General features: G+C 39.6%; 1 protein-coding gene across 1 annotated transcript in view; it reads right to left on the bottom strand.

Annotated features, from left to right (window-relative positions):
• Nucleotides 1–9,060: 9,060 nt before the first annotated feature.
• The window catches only part of LOC101850379 (alpha-mannosidase 2C1), a 97,529-nt gene continuing 89,182 nt past the window's right edge, over nucleotides 9,061–17,407 (bottom strand). The window contains exons 29-30 of the mRNA XM_005089523.3: nucleotides 12,671–12,846; nucleotides 9,061–10,152 (exon numbers count right to left, since the gene is read on the bottom strand). Of these exons, the coding sequence (XP_005089580.1) occupies nucleotides 9,910–10,152; nucleotides 12,671–12,846 (419 nt within the window). The 3' untranslated portion in view covers nucleotides 9,061–9,909. The remainder of the gene's footprint in view (nucleotides 10,153–12,670; nucleotides 12,847–17,407) is intronic.

Below are 17,407 nucleotides of genomic sequence, written 5' to 3'. Positions count from 1 at the left end.
CGAAAACAGAGGTTTTGGCACCAACTTTCTCCTTGCCGCCTTAAACCACACCAGGAGAGCTTGGTCCACAGCATCTGCATTGGGTAGTCTCATCTTCTTTCGATCCAGAGCAAACTTCCCATTGGAGTATGCTGCCACTATATTCTCTCTATCCTTGATAATGGTGTGACCGTGAATCGACCCTTGTGGAAAGTCGAACTGACGACAAATCTCTGCAAGTGGAGCTTGCTTTTTGTCAACAGCCTGGATTATTTCGGTTTTTTTTTTTGTCAGTTGAAAGGCATTTTCGCTTGACATCGTTGGTGACACATTACGCGCGCGTGTTGCTACATGTAGGTTTCGGGCTAGATCGAGGTGTGCAGCACACCACAGCCCTCTCTCGCTTCACATGCTGCGTGTACTTGTTGTAGTGGCATGGCTTGCGTGGGCTTGCTCCATCACTGCGTTTCTCTCTCTCTCTCTTTTACACATTGTTAACGAGCCTGTGTCCCTACTATAACCGGTTGGGCTGCGATGAGGCCCTGTTATTGCCGATAACTTTTAATAGAGACAAAGAGTAGGAAAAAAACGGGGATTTAAAAAATCTGTTATTATTACCGGGCCTGTTATATATGGTTTCCACTGTAATCAATATATACAATATTTGGCACTGTGTTGACAATGCCGAGTTCCCTTTCCCTTGCTTTTAGCCCCAGTGATGATTAGGGTGCTGTTTTTGTACTCATCTTTTCTCTAAAGCCTTTTTCTGTCCCTAACCAGTGTTCATAGTGTCTCTCTTCAGTTTTTTTTTTTTTTTTTTTTTGGTCAACTATGAATCTTTCCTCAGTTCATTCTCCAGACCACTTACCGGTACCCCATGTTGCTATAATTACCTTTATGCTAAGGCAACACTTATACTCTACGTTTGACCAAATGACAGTAGGCTGTAGCCACAATGAAGATACATGTACCATTTTTTAGAGTCTCTTTACTATTTCTTAAAATCTAGTCTCAAGCTTGAAGAATGAAAAAGGACTGTAAGTGTAAGAAGAAGCAGTGGAGTCCAATACTGTTTACTTCTAGTCAACTGCTAGGACTGGTAAATAAAAGCAAAGATCTTTACAGTCGCTTCCAAGTCAGAGGAAATTGCTATAAAGAGACAATGGTTAAGGCTATTGCTCAGATAAAGAGAGCTGTCACTATACAGTAGTCTCCGCCTAAACGCACGCCATATGAAAGCACGCTCCGCTCAAACGCACGCTTTCATCATCTGACAGGTTTTTTACTAATATAATTAAGACGGTCACACCCTCTAAACGCACGCTCCGATCTGCGAAACACGCTGACAGGTAAAGTTTGATTGAGGGAAATTTTCACAACGACTACTGTGCGATCTGTACAGCTTGCAGAAGACAAGCCTAGAAAAATCGGATATTTGGCGAGACTGCCCCTTGCGCCGAACAAAGAGAGTGATGGACAGCGTTTTCACACCCAACTTTCCACAGACACATAGGTCTAAGACTGGTCGGGTGATATGTTGGGGGGTTGGGGGACTGAAACGTTATTTGATTGGTCACTGGAAATGCCTCTCTTTGAGAGAAGGTTTCTGGCTGTTGTTTAAGTGACTGCGTGTTGGCTAATGTTTAGTTAGACCTATGCCGCTATGATGATGCGCAACACGCGTGAATGCTCGTTCATGAATTTACGGCCGGGGGTGGTCGCTTGGAAATGGAAAGCCACGTGGCTGGGCCGTCGTCTCTTTGACTATCACCAACAATTTCTTTTTAGGCTATTGGTTCCCGATATTTTATGGCGCATTCATTAAATCGAGTCTGTCTTTCTGCCCCCCCCCCCCCTCCACACACACCCATTCAACGCCTTTGCAGTCTTAAACGCAGTCTGGGAATCTTTTACAAAACAGTCACGTGTCGTCACATTATTGGCCCAAAGCCACAGAATTCTACACTTATAGAACGGGAACTGTACCACGTGACCTGTGAGGAATTGAAGACCGAAAACAATGGCGTCTTGAGGGCACGATTTATCGTTTTCGGAAGTAACCCTTGCTTTTAAAGCAAGAGCGGCTTTTACAAACGAGTGAAAAGTGGAACATTTACTGTCCAGTTTGTAATTTTGAGTTACAGAATTCACTGTGCAACCTAGAGATTGGAATTGTGGTTTTAAATTGTTGTGTTTTTGGGTGCAACAACAGAAAAAGCAGGCATAGAGAGTTTATAAAAATATAAGATCTACAGAACTGAAAAAATTCGTAACATGGATGGGATTGCTCACAGCATTAATTCTAGCTTGCCACACACATTTTGCATACGAATATGGCCTACGTAATTTTTTAGTAGCAAAACTTGTTACAAAAAATTTGTTTTACGAAGTGGCTAGCCGTACTTAAGTACGGCTAGACTGAGAGTCTAGCCGTACTTGAGTACGGCTAGACTGCCAGTCTAGCCGTACTTAGATCTAGGTTTGGCCCAATCGACTCAAGCCTGTTAAGTACACAGGTCTCATTAGATCTAGATCTAGTAATTATTCAGGTTTAAAAACATGCAAGTCAGTAAGGCACCTTTTGGTTTTGTCTGAAATACAAATACTTTAGGCATTGCAAACTAAAATTTTCATTTACAATTCAGCCATCAATATTAAGTACGGCTAGACTGCCAGTCTAGCCGTCATTAAGTACGGCTTGCCTCTTCCTTTGTTTTATTACACTGAACATATTTTTTCACTAGATCTAATTAATGTTCTCAAAACATGCGTTCAATAATTAGCTTTATGTCGCCAGCAGAAGTAGAAAAAAGGACGGACTTGCTTTTATAAGAGATTTAGCTCCAGCTTTAAACTTTTTAAAAATCTGTAGAAACCATTGACTGGGATTTTTAAAAAAAATATTGGGCTAGTATTTATTAAAGAATTTTCTTTAAAGAAATTTCTAGAATAAAATAGAACGGTAAATTTTTACTTTCAATCCCGCACACAGATGCACTGTTTCAGGGGTCAAACTGCTGTACTGTTTGCTGCAGATCACACATAAAGCCACTAAAACTGTCGCAAATCAATTATTTTCAAGACAATTTCAAATCTAACTGTAAAATATCAAATTATGGGTAAAAACAGGGGGGCAGCCCCCCCTGTGACCCCCCAGATTTTCTTTTACCCCAGTGGGGCAGGCCCCTCTGGAAGCCCCCGATTGGTCCAAAGCATGTCTATCTCGGTTAAAAACAATCAAATATTTCAAAAACCATTAATTTACGACGGAAATGAAGTTGATATTTGTGTTCAGCGCATCAATAGTTAGTCGAAAATAGACAACTGGTAGCTGAATGTGAGACAGGAGGGAAAGTAAAAAAATACCAATAGAACCTATAGATGTGTACAAATTAATGTTTGAAAAAAATACTCATCGGTTAAGACGAATAGATATAGATCTAAGTCATTGTGTAAAAGTAGGAGAATCTAGATCTAGGTGTTCGATAGTTCAGTAGCCTAGATATTTGATAATAAATTTTTGACCGCATAGGCCTACTACAGTAGTAGAGATAGCGTATTATTTTCATCTGAAACATTCATTTCAGCATCCATACACTTTTTTGGGCCTTTATAAGCACATGTAGTCCTACTTTAATTATGTTACTTTCATAATTGTTTTTGAAAGCATTTTTAATTCCTTTCACTTTCCACGCGCGGGCACATATAATTATGATTATAATTTAAGATTCCAAATCTGACGAATGTATTATTAAATAGCGTATAATGCTGAGTTAGCCAATGCATTGCAATTATCAATTTTATTGAATTGTAACAAGACTTCAATTTGATCCGTAACAAGAGACCACTTATTTTTTTATACGTGTTCATGAATATGTGTTTGCTTACTGTGTGCGGGGATTAAAAATTAAAGATTAAAGATTCCAGATCTGACGAATGTATTTATAAAATAGCGTAATAGTGCTGGGTTAGCCGATGCCTTGCGATACACGCTTTTATCAATTAATTGAATTGTAACAGGACTTCGATTTGATCCGTAACAAGACACCACTTATTTTTTCTTATACGTGTTCAAAAATGTGTGTTTGTTTACTGTGTGCGGGCATTAAAGATTCCAGGTCTGACGAATGTATTTATTAAATAGCATAGGCCTATAGGGCAGGGGGTGGCCAACGCATTGCGATACGCACTTTTATCAATTAATCGAATTGAAACAGGACTTCAATTTGATCCGTAACTATTACGAGACCACTTATTTTTTCTTATATTCGTGTTCAAAAATATGTGTTTGTTTACTGTGTGCGGGGATTACAGGGGGACAAGCCCATCCCCTCAACATGTGATCCAGGGTATGGGGATAAATTTTTCTCAAAATGCACACAGCTCTGAAATCCTTGACCAGTGATCACTCACCATGGAACTCTTTCTGTTGTGACTGTAGACACAAGTTTCTTCATTATCTCATCTGAATGAGCCTATCATTCATGCATTAGAAATTACACTCCCAACACACAGAAAATGACTTTGAACATATATTCAGGAAACATATGCCAGTTCCACTCTTGTTTACTCTGTTTTGCATTATTGGCTTTTATGTGTAAACCAATATTTTGAGGCCTTTTCTGCATTTTGTGTTTTTGGCAGCATGTACAATAGGCCTATGTATTTTATGTGCTACCGACACATTCTCCAATCTCTTGTATTTGTTAGACTCGCACGTGCTTTAAACAAAGCATGTTGTTGTACACACTACTGATGCAAACACAGAGATGAATTCTTAAAGTGAGAAATAATACATTTCCTCAATATAAGCTCAATTTATTTATCTCTTTCTAGTAAATTGGAGAAAAGGCTTATATTGTTCTTTTTTGCTTTCTTTGGATGGCCTTAAGTTAAATGTTACTGTCAGCGTCCCCTTTATCGTAGATCTAGAACTAATAAAGACTATATCTAGATATTTTGCCAACAGAATTAATGTTCATAATTAGTGTTATTATCAAGTGTATTGTGATTGTGAAGATCTTTAGTAGATCTAGAGATCTAGATCTATCTAGATCTAGATCCCATCCCATCATTAAAAAAACAACAAACCAACAATACAAATACAAAAACATTGTAACATTGCCAATTATGACATATTGTTGGCATTATAAAAATGTACATATATTAGACTATTTCACTATATTTCCTCCTTGAAGAAAGTTTTAAAATACTGATGTAAGGTGTCTTCCAAGCCCTACCACTAACATCAGCGTGCATAGCAACGCGAAGCTTCGCTGTGCAGCACAGCCAAAGGTGCCCTCAACTGGCCGCCATGTTTTAGTTTCAATTCCTCACAGCGAATCAGCGATCGCAAAGAGGGAGTTCCGCTTCTATAAGTGTAGAATTCTGTGACCCCCACCCCAAAGGGAGGTCACTAGAATATCAAGGCAATGAGATGACTGCGTCCCTTCCTCCCCTTGCAAAGGTTTATGTAAACGCACACTCCGTATAAACACACGCTAAGGAGCCCTCCCGAGCACCGTGCGTTTTGGCGGAGACTACTGTACTGTAAGGCTACAACCTCGCTAGGACAAAACGATTAATGCTTTCATCTTGAGTTGGGTTTTCACAAACATTTCCGCGTCATGACAAATCTCTCTCCCAACTTTGATCTTGTGCCCATTTGAAAGTTTTATAATGGAATACATGTATATAATGGATATGACAGAAGTTGCTTGTGTTTGTTCTCCATTCCCATAGCAAATGGAAACGTTTAAAAAAATGATCTTAGGTTCATCTCATTATAAGTAATAAGTTGGTAATTGATGATGCCACAGTCACAATGAGTGACAATGTCGGTGCAGTCCTGTCAGCACCCTTTTCGTCTTATCTTCAGGACACAATGCACATTTCGAGCATATGTTGATTCTATCACCTTGGCGTCCACTGTCATCAACCCGTTTACTCATTTCTCGACTCTGACAAATCAGTAGGCCTAGATCTCAGTCCTTAAACAATAGCTCTGACACTATGATATATAGCTGTGCTGAACTCAGGGTTATTTATTTAACCTACTGTCTGCAAAGCAGCCTGCTAGTTTTTTTACTACACCCTCTAGTCTCACGGGTAACAAAAAAAATATTGAATGCTCGCTACATAACTACTTCTCATGATTAATTCTGACCATTGTTATCAACACATACGGTACTAAAGAAAAAATTGATCTCAATCTTTCCCGCTCCCTCTTCTCAGGTTTTCTTTTCTTGCCCTTTTCTTTCCACACTTGCCCTCCTGCTCAGAGGTTTATATTCAATAGAACCTCTGGGCAGGAGGGCAAGTGCAATGCTTTCAAATTGACATGGGTCTAGTAAGGCGTTAAAAAACAATTAAAAAAAACACTCGTCTTATGGTATGTGTAAGTTTACTTTAAAGAAGAAAAATTCAAATTTTGCAAAGGGAGCTTTCACATAATGTATTACAGAGCAAAGATATTCACTCTGCAGAGATTATTTTACCACAACATATTATACTGAACAACTTTGTCACTTAGAGAAATAATTTTCACTAAATACCACTTAATGTATTATCAGTGAATAAAGTTACTGTGTAAGTGAAGTGGGTACTGCAATGGCACTTTTTGCTGGCTGAATTATAAATGAGCATAAAAGGATATTGTTTTCACTTACCACATTGAGCAAGAAAATCAGTACATGAGACCAGAAAAAATCACATCACAGAGACAATATGAAGAAGTTAAAATTTTGTCTTGGTATTCCTGAATTGTGAAATGAACTCGCCATGTTTTGACATTTTCCACTGAAGTGAATATTATTACATCCGGACATTGTGCCCAATATGACTACCAGTAAAATAAAAATTTGACCGAAGAAAACAATTATTGAGTCAAAAATAATTTCTATACCAACTAGGATTTACTTAGTAGAAAAAATGTTTATGTGGGGGCATGACCAACAGACAAAATGTATGAATCTGAATCAAATCTCTACTGCAAGTAAAATCCTAAGCTTCAACTATATTTGACCCTCACTAAGGTCTGATTAGAACTGCAGTATGAATACAAATGCCCTGAAACTGACCCATGAGCAACAAAAAATCTAACAGTCCATGTAAGGCCAGAGAAAAACACAACAATTAGACAACTTGGATTGGTTTGTAGAGACCGGAACTGAGGGGCCTTGCCCTTCTTTTCCACTCCCACATTAGGAAAAGTAACCTGATGAAAAAAAGCTGGTCCCATTAACCCTGTCAGACTTAACCCCCTTAACCTAACTTCCCCCTATACCTGGCCTCCTGATCAAAAGTGCAGAAACGCATGTGGTTCATCATCACCACTATCGTCGAAGTCCATGCTTTCATCACTAGAATCTACTACTACCACCACTGCTCTCGAAGTCATGATCAAGATCTCCTTCATAATCCGATGGGTCTTCAAGCACTTCATGTGTGGTAAACAGTTGAGACCTAGCCCTCTTTCCTGTCGAAGTGCTTGGTTCATCAGCATGTCTCTTCATGACGATAAAAATCCAAAATTTAGAAGACAAACAACACTGCAGTCCAACCTCATGGAGTCGACCATTTGCAATGATCAGTTCTCGCACTAAATGCAGAGTTTAGAGCTGATTGGCTGGCTATTTTTAAATATGATGTGATTTTATGACGCGGCCTCCCTATTACTGGTCAAGCAGTAATTTGGCACATAGTTGATGTTTTGAGTATGCCCGATGTACGGTCTGACAGGGTTAAATTGATGTAAGATTGGACTCCTCGGCGGGACGACAGGAAGAGAGACATGGACAAAACTCTCAACATCTCCTATGCTCAGTTCCCCCTGATGATGCAAGTCATGGGATGAATGAAGCGGAGCATGATTAACTAGAAAGTAGTTTGTCTTCTAGTCTAGATCAGCCCTATGGAGTCTTAATAAGGGCTACAATTAAACAGTAGGAAAGTGTACCAAGGATATCATCAAACATTCTCATAGACTACCCAAATAACTCACAAAGGACAACGAAGGAAGGTCAGAGGTCAAGGGCGACTGTTTTTATCCATCCCTTTAACTCTGGACATATGGAAACAGTGAGCTAAATTTATTTTTAAAAACTTTTGGATATGAATAGTGAGCACTCATTAACTCTTTCCGGACGTAGTTTTTTTGGGGTCTAGACGTAATTAACTTGTGGCTCGCTTAGGCTATACAAGTGGTGTACAAAATAACTTTATACAGTGGAAACCTGATATAACAGGGATGGTGGGAGTAGAGAAAATGTCCTGTTAAATCAGAAATGCAAGGAAAGTAAGCATTTGTGGGCTAATCCAGCCGTACTTTTTCATGGGTAGCTTCCCTTGCCACACGTACCCACGAACAGAGGGTTTGGCATAAACTTTCTCCTTGCCTCCTTACTTAAACCACATCAGAAGAGCTTGGTCCACAGCATCTGCATCGGGTAGTCTCATCATCTTTCGATCCAGAGCAAACTTTCCATTGGAGTTTGCTGCCACTATCTTCTCTGTATCCTTGATAATGGTTTGAATCGACCCTTGTGGAATGTTGAACTGACGACAAATCTCTGCAAGTGGAGCTTGCCTTTTGTCAACAGCCTGGATTATTTCGTATATTTTGTCAATTGAAAGGCATTTTCTTTTGCGCTTGACATCGTTGGTGACACATTACACGTGCGTGTTGCTAAGTTTCGGGCTAGATCGAGGTCTGCAGCACACTGCAGCCCTCTCTCGCTTCACACACCGCGTGTGCTTGCAGTGGCATGGCTTGCGTGGGCTTGCTCCATCACTGCGTTACTCTCTCTCTTACTTTTTACACATTGTTAACGAGCTATAACCCTGCTATAACCGGTTGGGCTCCGATGAGGCCCTGTTATTGCCGATAACTTTTAATAGAGACAAAGAGAAGGAAAAAACTGGGACTTTAAAAATCCCTGTTATTACCAGATCCCTGTTATTACCGGGCCTGTTATATATGGTTTCCACTGTATAAGCAAAACCATCACTCAAATCGTAACATATATATCAAATTGAAGGAAATTGAATGAGGAATACATTCCAACATGAAACAAGGATTAATTTTGAACATAAGTATGCATTACAAGAGTTAGAAATGACGATGGTGAAAAGAAAAATAAATTTTGACGGAAAAATGACATTCACCAAACATGTGAAACAGGACAAGAGCATAATCCATACATTTCTGAATGCGCAGCTTTTTTTTTTTAAAGCAATTCCAATTTTTGTTAGAGTTATGATATTTATACTGAGTCCGGTTACATCGTTTTATTGATGCAAGACCACAAGAACTAATTCACTCGTTTTTTCTCCAATCCACGCTTTGACGAAGTGAAACAAGATGTTTTTGTTTCCTAAACCCTTTCCAAGTTTTAAATAACAATAAAAAGTAATTATAAATGACGGATCATGTTAAAACGAAACAATACTGAGGCACCCTATCACAGCCAATATTTTGGCTATACGTCCGCAAGGGGTGTGGACTCGCGCCGATATATCGGCGATACGTCCGGAAAGAGGTAAGAACACTCCTGAAGAACTCGCGAGGATTTAATTTTACACTCTACCATCAGAACAAGGCTTCATGTTCATTTTTCTTTTCTTCAACATAAGTCTACAATACTGGCATTTAAATATACCAAGTCATTACCATGAAAGCAGCAGCAGTTTTGAATGATGATACAGTAAAACCATAACCCTTCATTTACATACTCTTGATATGGTGTACACATACACTTTTATAGGTCTCAATTCCAAAGATCGCATTTTTTTTCATAATCCATCCTCACAACATAGTAAACATTTCTGTCCGATGAAGATGCATTACACTAAAGATTAAGTAAACCATGTAGACTATAGACTGCGTAATGCAATTGGTGAAGAATGTTTCCACCAAAGTCCAACTCAAGCTTATGACAGCTGACACCTCAGAGAGACAATCTGGAAAGGTGATAAGTTCAGGGAAATTGTTCCCTGGCTATCCTTCCACTCCCAGGACACACCCTCCTGCACATTCTCTTCTTTGAGGACTTCCTCCAGACCGTCACAAGCCTGGACACTGGCCAGTTGCAGCCCAGTAGTGATCTTCACTTGTGTACATCCACCGAACGCCTCGTGGACACGTAAAATGATGGTTTTGCCGCAGTCCTCAGCCTGGTGGAGAAAAGTGACGTGAGTATAGAGATTACATTTGAGTCTGCTCAAAAACAAACTTCGGTTTCATGCTTATGGCTTTAAAGAAAGATAAAAAACCCAGAAATTACACTGCTAATGTTCTTTATGCTTCTCCAAATTATAACATTAAAGACCTTCAAGAATAGATTGTACACAAATCGAGATTATCTCGCCCCGATTTGCCTCCAAGCCCCCGGGGACCACCCATTTCCCCCACTTTTTGAAAATTCATAAAAAATTGAAATGAAATGCTATTTCTTTGAAATTTTCTGTGCTTTTTAATAAGATATGGGTTCAATAGACACAATAAACACATTTTGTGAAGAATGAATGACAAAAAATGTATGGGACAGAAAGTTGGGACAAATTTACCTCAGAAAAAAAATTTGGAAAAAAAAGGAAGTGATGTGACATAGCAGAAATCTAATAAACTTACACAAAATAGTTGTGGCAGTGTGTGTTTGTGTGTAGGAGAATGAAGCATGAGTGTGTACAGTGAAGTAGCATAAAAATGTGAGTGATAATTAATTTTGAAAAAGAAAAAAAAAAAAAGATCTTAGATTTTCCTTGCTGAGAGGCAGAGAAGTGTTTTCATTGTCAGTGCAGCTAGTGCTAGGACTAGATCTGTCAATAGATGTCCCAGGTCTGGGTACATTATATATCTTCTCCACTTTGAGGGCTGTTTAGAGTTTAGTACTGGGGCTAGATCTAGATTTATCATCACCCCCAGCCGGACCAGGCTGCGTACTCGCTGACAAGTCAGACTCACGATCGACAGACGATGTTGGTCTAGACCTAGATCTAGGTCTAATGTCATTTTCTCTGTCATCTTCATCACTGCTAGGCGAATTCACATTTTGATTTATGAAATTATCTATCTGATACCTCTCTTTCACTTAAATCTTCACCAAAATTATAGAGAGTTTCAATAAACTTTGATACAACTCGCCGTGCCATGCTTGCGTATGAGAAACAACAACGAACTGCACGGAAGTTCCTTACTTTCAGCTGTTCAGTCCATTGGACCAATAACCCGTTTATTCGCACTAAAAGTGTCTCGGCTTGTTGAAAAGCGACACAATTGAGTTCGAAAATGGAAAATTAGATGGATTTGAGCAAAAACGAGCATATATGACAAATCAGATGGCTCTGATTTTGATAAAAACGTTGTAGCAAGAGTTTGGGGCGATTCAGATTGATTAGACGTAGCGTAGAAAATTTAGAATTTAGATCTAGGGCCCAACTGCGAGGCTGAGAGTGAGAGTGAGGGGTCGGACACCCCAATTGAACTAAAGTTAGAACATTTCCAACAGTTTGCGCATACATAAAGTTATATTTTTCTGAAACTACATTCAGTTTTCTTTTTAACTTTAATTTTTTTCAGGATTTTTGGAATTCGTTAAGTATTTTTAAAATGTGTTTTTTTAAACGCTTGTATTCACGGGAGATGGGTTCCTTCCCCTAACTTGGTATCTAACAATGGACTTACCGTCCAGGCCCTTAGGGTGTAATGTGTTAAGGAAGTCTTCTTCTGGGTTGTGAAAACTTGACAAAATAAGGAGTCTTTCTCTATGGCTACTCTAGTTCAAACCTCACACAAGGGGCTCTGGTGGTCTAGAGGTTATGGTGTTCGCCTCTCATTCAATAGGTCACAGGTTTGAAACCTAACAGCGATGGACAATTTTCTTCTCTAAAATGTTCTCTTTTCACCTGCTTTCCTGCTCACTAACCAATTTCTGTCATCTGCTTTCATCTCCACTTTCTGCCCCTCTCCCCCCTCCCCTTTGCCCGTCCTCTGGGCTCCTTACTCTCTCTGCAGCCTTTCTTTTTAATCCTGTCATGGAAATAAAAACTGTATTTTTTCACTACCTGCTTTTACTGACCAATCAGAAAACATCTGAGTCATGCCAGAGACTTTATAAATAGTCTCTCTCTCTCTCTCTCTCTCTCTCTCCTTCCCCCATGATGCATAGATGGCATCGAGAATTAGGAGCGCTATACTGCACAACGCTCTAATCATAAAATTTTGTTTCCAGATCGTATCCTCCAGTATTGCATCAAGCAGTTCATCAAGTCGGTCGTTAGAGATTTCATTCCTCTCTACCTGCTTGGACCGCTCCTATCAGTGATACTTGTTAAAGATGAAGTTCAGCCTCTTTTAATCTTTATTGAATTCAAATAGCGAAAATACCCCAATCACATACCTCACTGTCCTCAACTCGTTTGCTCATTTCTCAAGGTCTGTTGAGCGATAGCTCTGACCCTTATCAGTATAAGCCAGAATAAAACAGACCACAAGTCATGGTATTTAAGTATTCAGGCAACATTTTCATAGCTCTGACACTATAAGTCTTGTATAAGCCAGAATAAAACAGACCACAAGTCATGGTATTTAAGTATTTAGGCAACATTTTCAAACACCAAACTCTGCACAAACTGAGAGAAACAGCCTTGACAAGACAGGATGACCCTAAAGTATTTGACATAATGCACTCACCATTTTCACTGCTTGTAGTATGACCTGGTCTGAGTCCAGATGGAGCCACTCGCCCTGACCAACAACCGCAGCCCCTGGGGAAGGGTTTGTGCTGACCTGTGGTGGGGCCAAAACAGTCCTCAGAGGATTGTTGAAGGCCAGTGCATGCTGGATTGTTCTGGCCTCTTGGAAACTTCCTGATATTTGGAGAGCAAAAAAGAATAAACTAAGTTCTTGATGTCGATTTCAATGGAGTGGTTTTTTTTTTGGGAGTGCTTATTTAGGCCACATATGGCCTAAATAAGGTAAGGGAGGGGGGGGGTTAGCTTATTTAGGCCACATGTGGCCTAAATAAGGTAAGGGAGGGGGGTTTAGCTTATTTAGGCCACACATGCTCAAACTACCGGGGGACACCCTTTTCAGGCAACTGAGTTCGTTCCACTTTCATAATGGTGCACCCTTTTCATTTAGTACAGTTTTGTCTCAGTGTACAACTTTTATATATCATAATGAATATTGTAAGAACAAAGCACAATACGCAAAATTTTGCTCAATCCCAATGGTTTGAATGAGGGCCAGATTTTTCCTTCATGGTGGGGCAAAAGCTAGGCTACCATTTTGGCACACTTTGGTCAAGTGAAAAGGTCAAATCCTTCGAATGGACTTCCGAGTCAAATTTGGGGTATAAAAAGTGTGTACACAACGTGGCTGAGTCAAAGTTACACTATCTTTGCCTGAGTGGCACTCTCTCGTACTGTCTAGTAGTAGTACATGTAGTAGTAGTAGCAAAGATCGTGTAGAGAATCTGTGGTAGTAGATTCTATCTAGTAGGCAGTTTAGTGAACGTGCACATGGCAGGGCGAATCGGCCTCGATAAGCCCCGTAGACTTTTGTGATCGGCCACGAAGCCTGGTGTTTTGATGGGTCTAGATCTAGATTCTAGATCTAAACAACTCAGTGTTAATCGCACTGCCACATCCGACAGGCCTAGATTCTAGATCTACATCTTTTTAAAAGGAAAAGAAAGATCATCAAAATGGTTGAATTCGCGTGAAAATCGATTCGGTAGAACTGGAACCATTAAAATTTGCTTCTGAAAATAAGGCAATTTTTATAACTCTATGAAATAAAAACTACTGGCTGTGTTATTCTGTATAAATTATGAAACTTCAGGACGTATTATTATTTTTCAACGTCTTTTGACGCCTGAGCTGTAGAGGTTGAAGTTTTCACAACACTAATAATAGATCTAGTAATAGGGCTTTCCGTAAAAAATGCATAGATCTACAAAAGCCGAACCCCCGAACCAACCGGTCAGCGACCCGGGCACCCCGCTCTTCCCTGCACACTGATAACGTATTGCTTCGGTATCGCATTATATCAACTATTAATACGTGCGGATATGGCAATTGGGATGTACTGACTGACAAAACAATTCACCGTTTTGTTTTTATTTTACCATATATTTGACTTTAATAGTGCAGGTGATAGCTAGATCTAGATTCCCCGTCTAGAATCAGTAGTAGCAGGCCTATGCTAGAAGCAGCCAGAGGGCCTACAACTGCTAGATCTAGATCTAACTTGACTTATTGCGATGCCTTTAGGCTTTGGAATTGAAATAAAATGAATTGCAGAGTGCTAGTTAATATTAGATTCAGCAAATAACTGTCTTTCCAGAGTTAATAATAACAAATCCCACCATAACAATCACTTTTACTTTTATTAGAATAATTAGATCCAACTTTTTTTATAAAATCTGTTTTGCGCAAAGATTTTCTCTACTTGTAGAGCACAGAAATTACATTGTAAGCCTCTGCTCAGTCTTTTAGTATGCATAATAAAATACATATATATAGATCTATATAATCATTTTATGTTATTTTCTGGATATTTTTAAAACTCTTTTTTTTATTAGCAAGTCATAAAATCAAATTGTGCCATTTTCTTTGATAAGAATAGCATTAGCAGTGGACTTTCTAGACAGCGAGTCTCTGATTCAATATAAAAAATAAAAATGCTAATCAATGAAAACTGCAAATTGATAATAATAGATAGTATAGTCCTGTAGAGGATAGGTGGACTCCGGGGTCTGCATAGCGAAATACTAGGTTTTAAGATGTGAACCCTGGAGTCACCGTAGTGAAATAAAGTTTGGTTTAAGTAAGGATTGGTGGACCCCGGGGTCAACGTAGTGATAAATAAGCAGGTTTAAGGTGGACCCCGGGGCCCAGGGTCTACCTAGGCAAATACTAGGTTTTAGAACAGGTGGACCCCGGGGTCACCGCAGTGAAATAAGTAGGTTTCTTTAAAGACTGGTGGACCCCGGAGTCACCATAGCCATAGAGGATTAAGAAGGTTTAATTAAGGATTGGTGGACCCCCGGGACACCTTGATTAAACCTACTTATTTTACTATGGTGCCCGCAGGATCCACCTATTCTAAAACCTATCTAGTGTTTCGTTAGGTAGACCCTGGGGTCCACCTTAAACCTACCTATTTCACTACGTTGACTCCAGGGTCCATCAATCCTATCCTTAAAATTAAACCTAGATCTACATGTATTTATTTCACTACATTGACCCCAGGGTCCACCAATCCTTAATTAAACCTAGATCTACTGATTTCACTACATTGACCCCGAGGTCCACCAATCCTTAATTAAACCTATATCTACTTATAATTTCACTACTTTGACCACGGGCTCCGCCAGTCCTATTATAAAATAAACTGAGATCTACTTATTTCACTATGTTGACCTCGGGGTCCACCGATCCTTAGTTTAACCTAGATCTACTTATTTCACTACGTCGACTCCGGGGTTCACCTCCTAAAACCTAGCATTTTGTTAGGTAGACCCTGGGGTCCACCTATCCTTTTGGCTAGATAGACCCTGTAGTCCGCCTATCCACTTTCTTGATAATAACTGAAAACAACACATGCCAGTTGTCATGAATAGTGAAGAAAAATGAGGGGGAAAAATATAATTAGGTAGACTTTAATTTGTCAAAAAAATTGCAAGTGCAAGTGAAGATCATAAAATAATTTTGTTATTTTCTGGTCACCTTTCCAAGGACCTTAAATTGATTCTACATCACATGTCATGTACAATACGGCTGTGAAGGAAAATGGATGTGAAGAGTTTTAAAGAAATAATAATGTAACTTGTAAAGAAAACAATGCTTTACATTGGTTTGGTTATTCTGACTACATATGTGGCCTAAATAAGGTAAGGGAGGGGGGTTTAGCTTATTTAGGCCACAGGTGTGGCCCAAATAAGGTAAGGGAGGGGGGGGTTTAGCTTATTTAGGCCATATGTGGCCTAAATAAGGTCACCCTTTTTAAAAAAAAGCAATTTTTGTCAGTTTCTTCTACTAGAGTAGAACAGATGTACAGCCAAACCTGCTCTAACGACTACCTGTCCAAGACAATCACTTGAAAAAATTACCCCCCCCCCTTGCGTTTTTTCTATATTATGACACTGCTCAAGGGGACCACCTGTCTAAGATGATGACTTTTCTCCTCCACAAGAGGTGGTCATCTTAGACAGGTTTGACTGTACATTAACTTGGCAGCATTCATTTAAAGTGTAATAAAACAAGACGAATAGACAGAAACTCCTGAGTGAAGGAGTATGTGATTTGCCAATCATAGAACAGAGTGCCAAGTGGGCACAGTTTAGCTTACAACTTCAACATCCTTGGAAATATCTCCGGTAAACACTATGCTAGCTTTCTTATTGCACTATATTAGAGAGTTAAATACTGCTGCTACAGCGCCAAACTAAAACAAAAAAGGAATGCTGTGACACGAATTGCAATAACTCACTTCAGAAGGGTCACACAACAGTTGCGTGACCCCCGCCGCGACGCTCGCGACGGGTCTCACAAGCCCTGCGTGACCAACTTTGGAATTTTTTTTTTGCTCTACAAATCACGCACGGATCGCGAAACCCGCCTCGTACCCTTGTTTGGCCAAGCCTGAGCAACTTAGACTTCGTTTCGTATCTCTGGGGCCGGTAGTTTTTAAATTATTGAAGGTGAAGAACAGTGACCCCAACTGGGGTTGAACAGAACCGGAACTCGCGCTTTGTTTTTTTTCTATACACAGCTGATAGTAATCCGACAGTCGCGTCGTAGTAACGGTCGAAGAAGTCGCATGAACAAGAATCACATAATTTCGCCGTTTTCTATACTTCTGTGCGTTTTACTGGTTCTAGTGTCTCAGAATATGATGTGTCTAATAGTTAGGATCCTGGATATGTACCCGAACACGGCCCGAGTCGTAGTTCTAGGGCTAGATCTAGCACTAGTACCGGTGTTGTTTTTCGCGCAACGAAATCACAACGTCATGCCGTACATCTGTCTCATGTAATTCAGTGTATGGGTCTGAATCAATGCACAGACTAGCTTTTATATTTTCACCAAACACTCGCACATGTATACAAATCAAACCAGAACACTTTGAACTTTTATTTTTGTTGTTGCAGTGAATTTCATTCTACTTGTCACGTCTCTGGAAATTTTTCGGGAAATCAAATTCATGCCAATTTTTAAAAATCATACAAATTAAAGTATTAGACTTAAACAACTTTAGTTTTTTGTATTAGATTAAGCTTGAATGTTACTTTACTGTGTCAAAAAATGATTACAATAGGGTAATTCTGAGAGTTGTGGTGATTTATTGAAATACCCCCAAAAAACGCCAGTCTTCAACGCTTGTGACTGGTGACAGGGCCCAGTCGCAAGTGAGTTAAAACAG

This window comes from Aplysia californica, unplaced genomic scaffold (assembly GCF_000002075.1).
Source record: "Aplysia californica isolate F4 #8 unplaced genomic scaffold, AplCal3.0 scaffold00006, whole genome shotgun sequence".
NCBI lineage: Eukaryota > Metazoa > Mollusca > Gastropoda > Aplysiida > Aplysiidae > Aplysia > Aplysia californica.
Note: the sequence above shows the minus strand (reverse complement) of the source record. Positions and strands in the feature narration are given on the sequence as shown.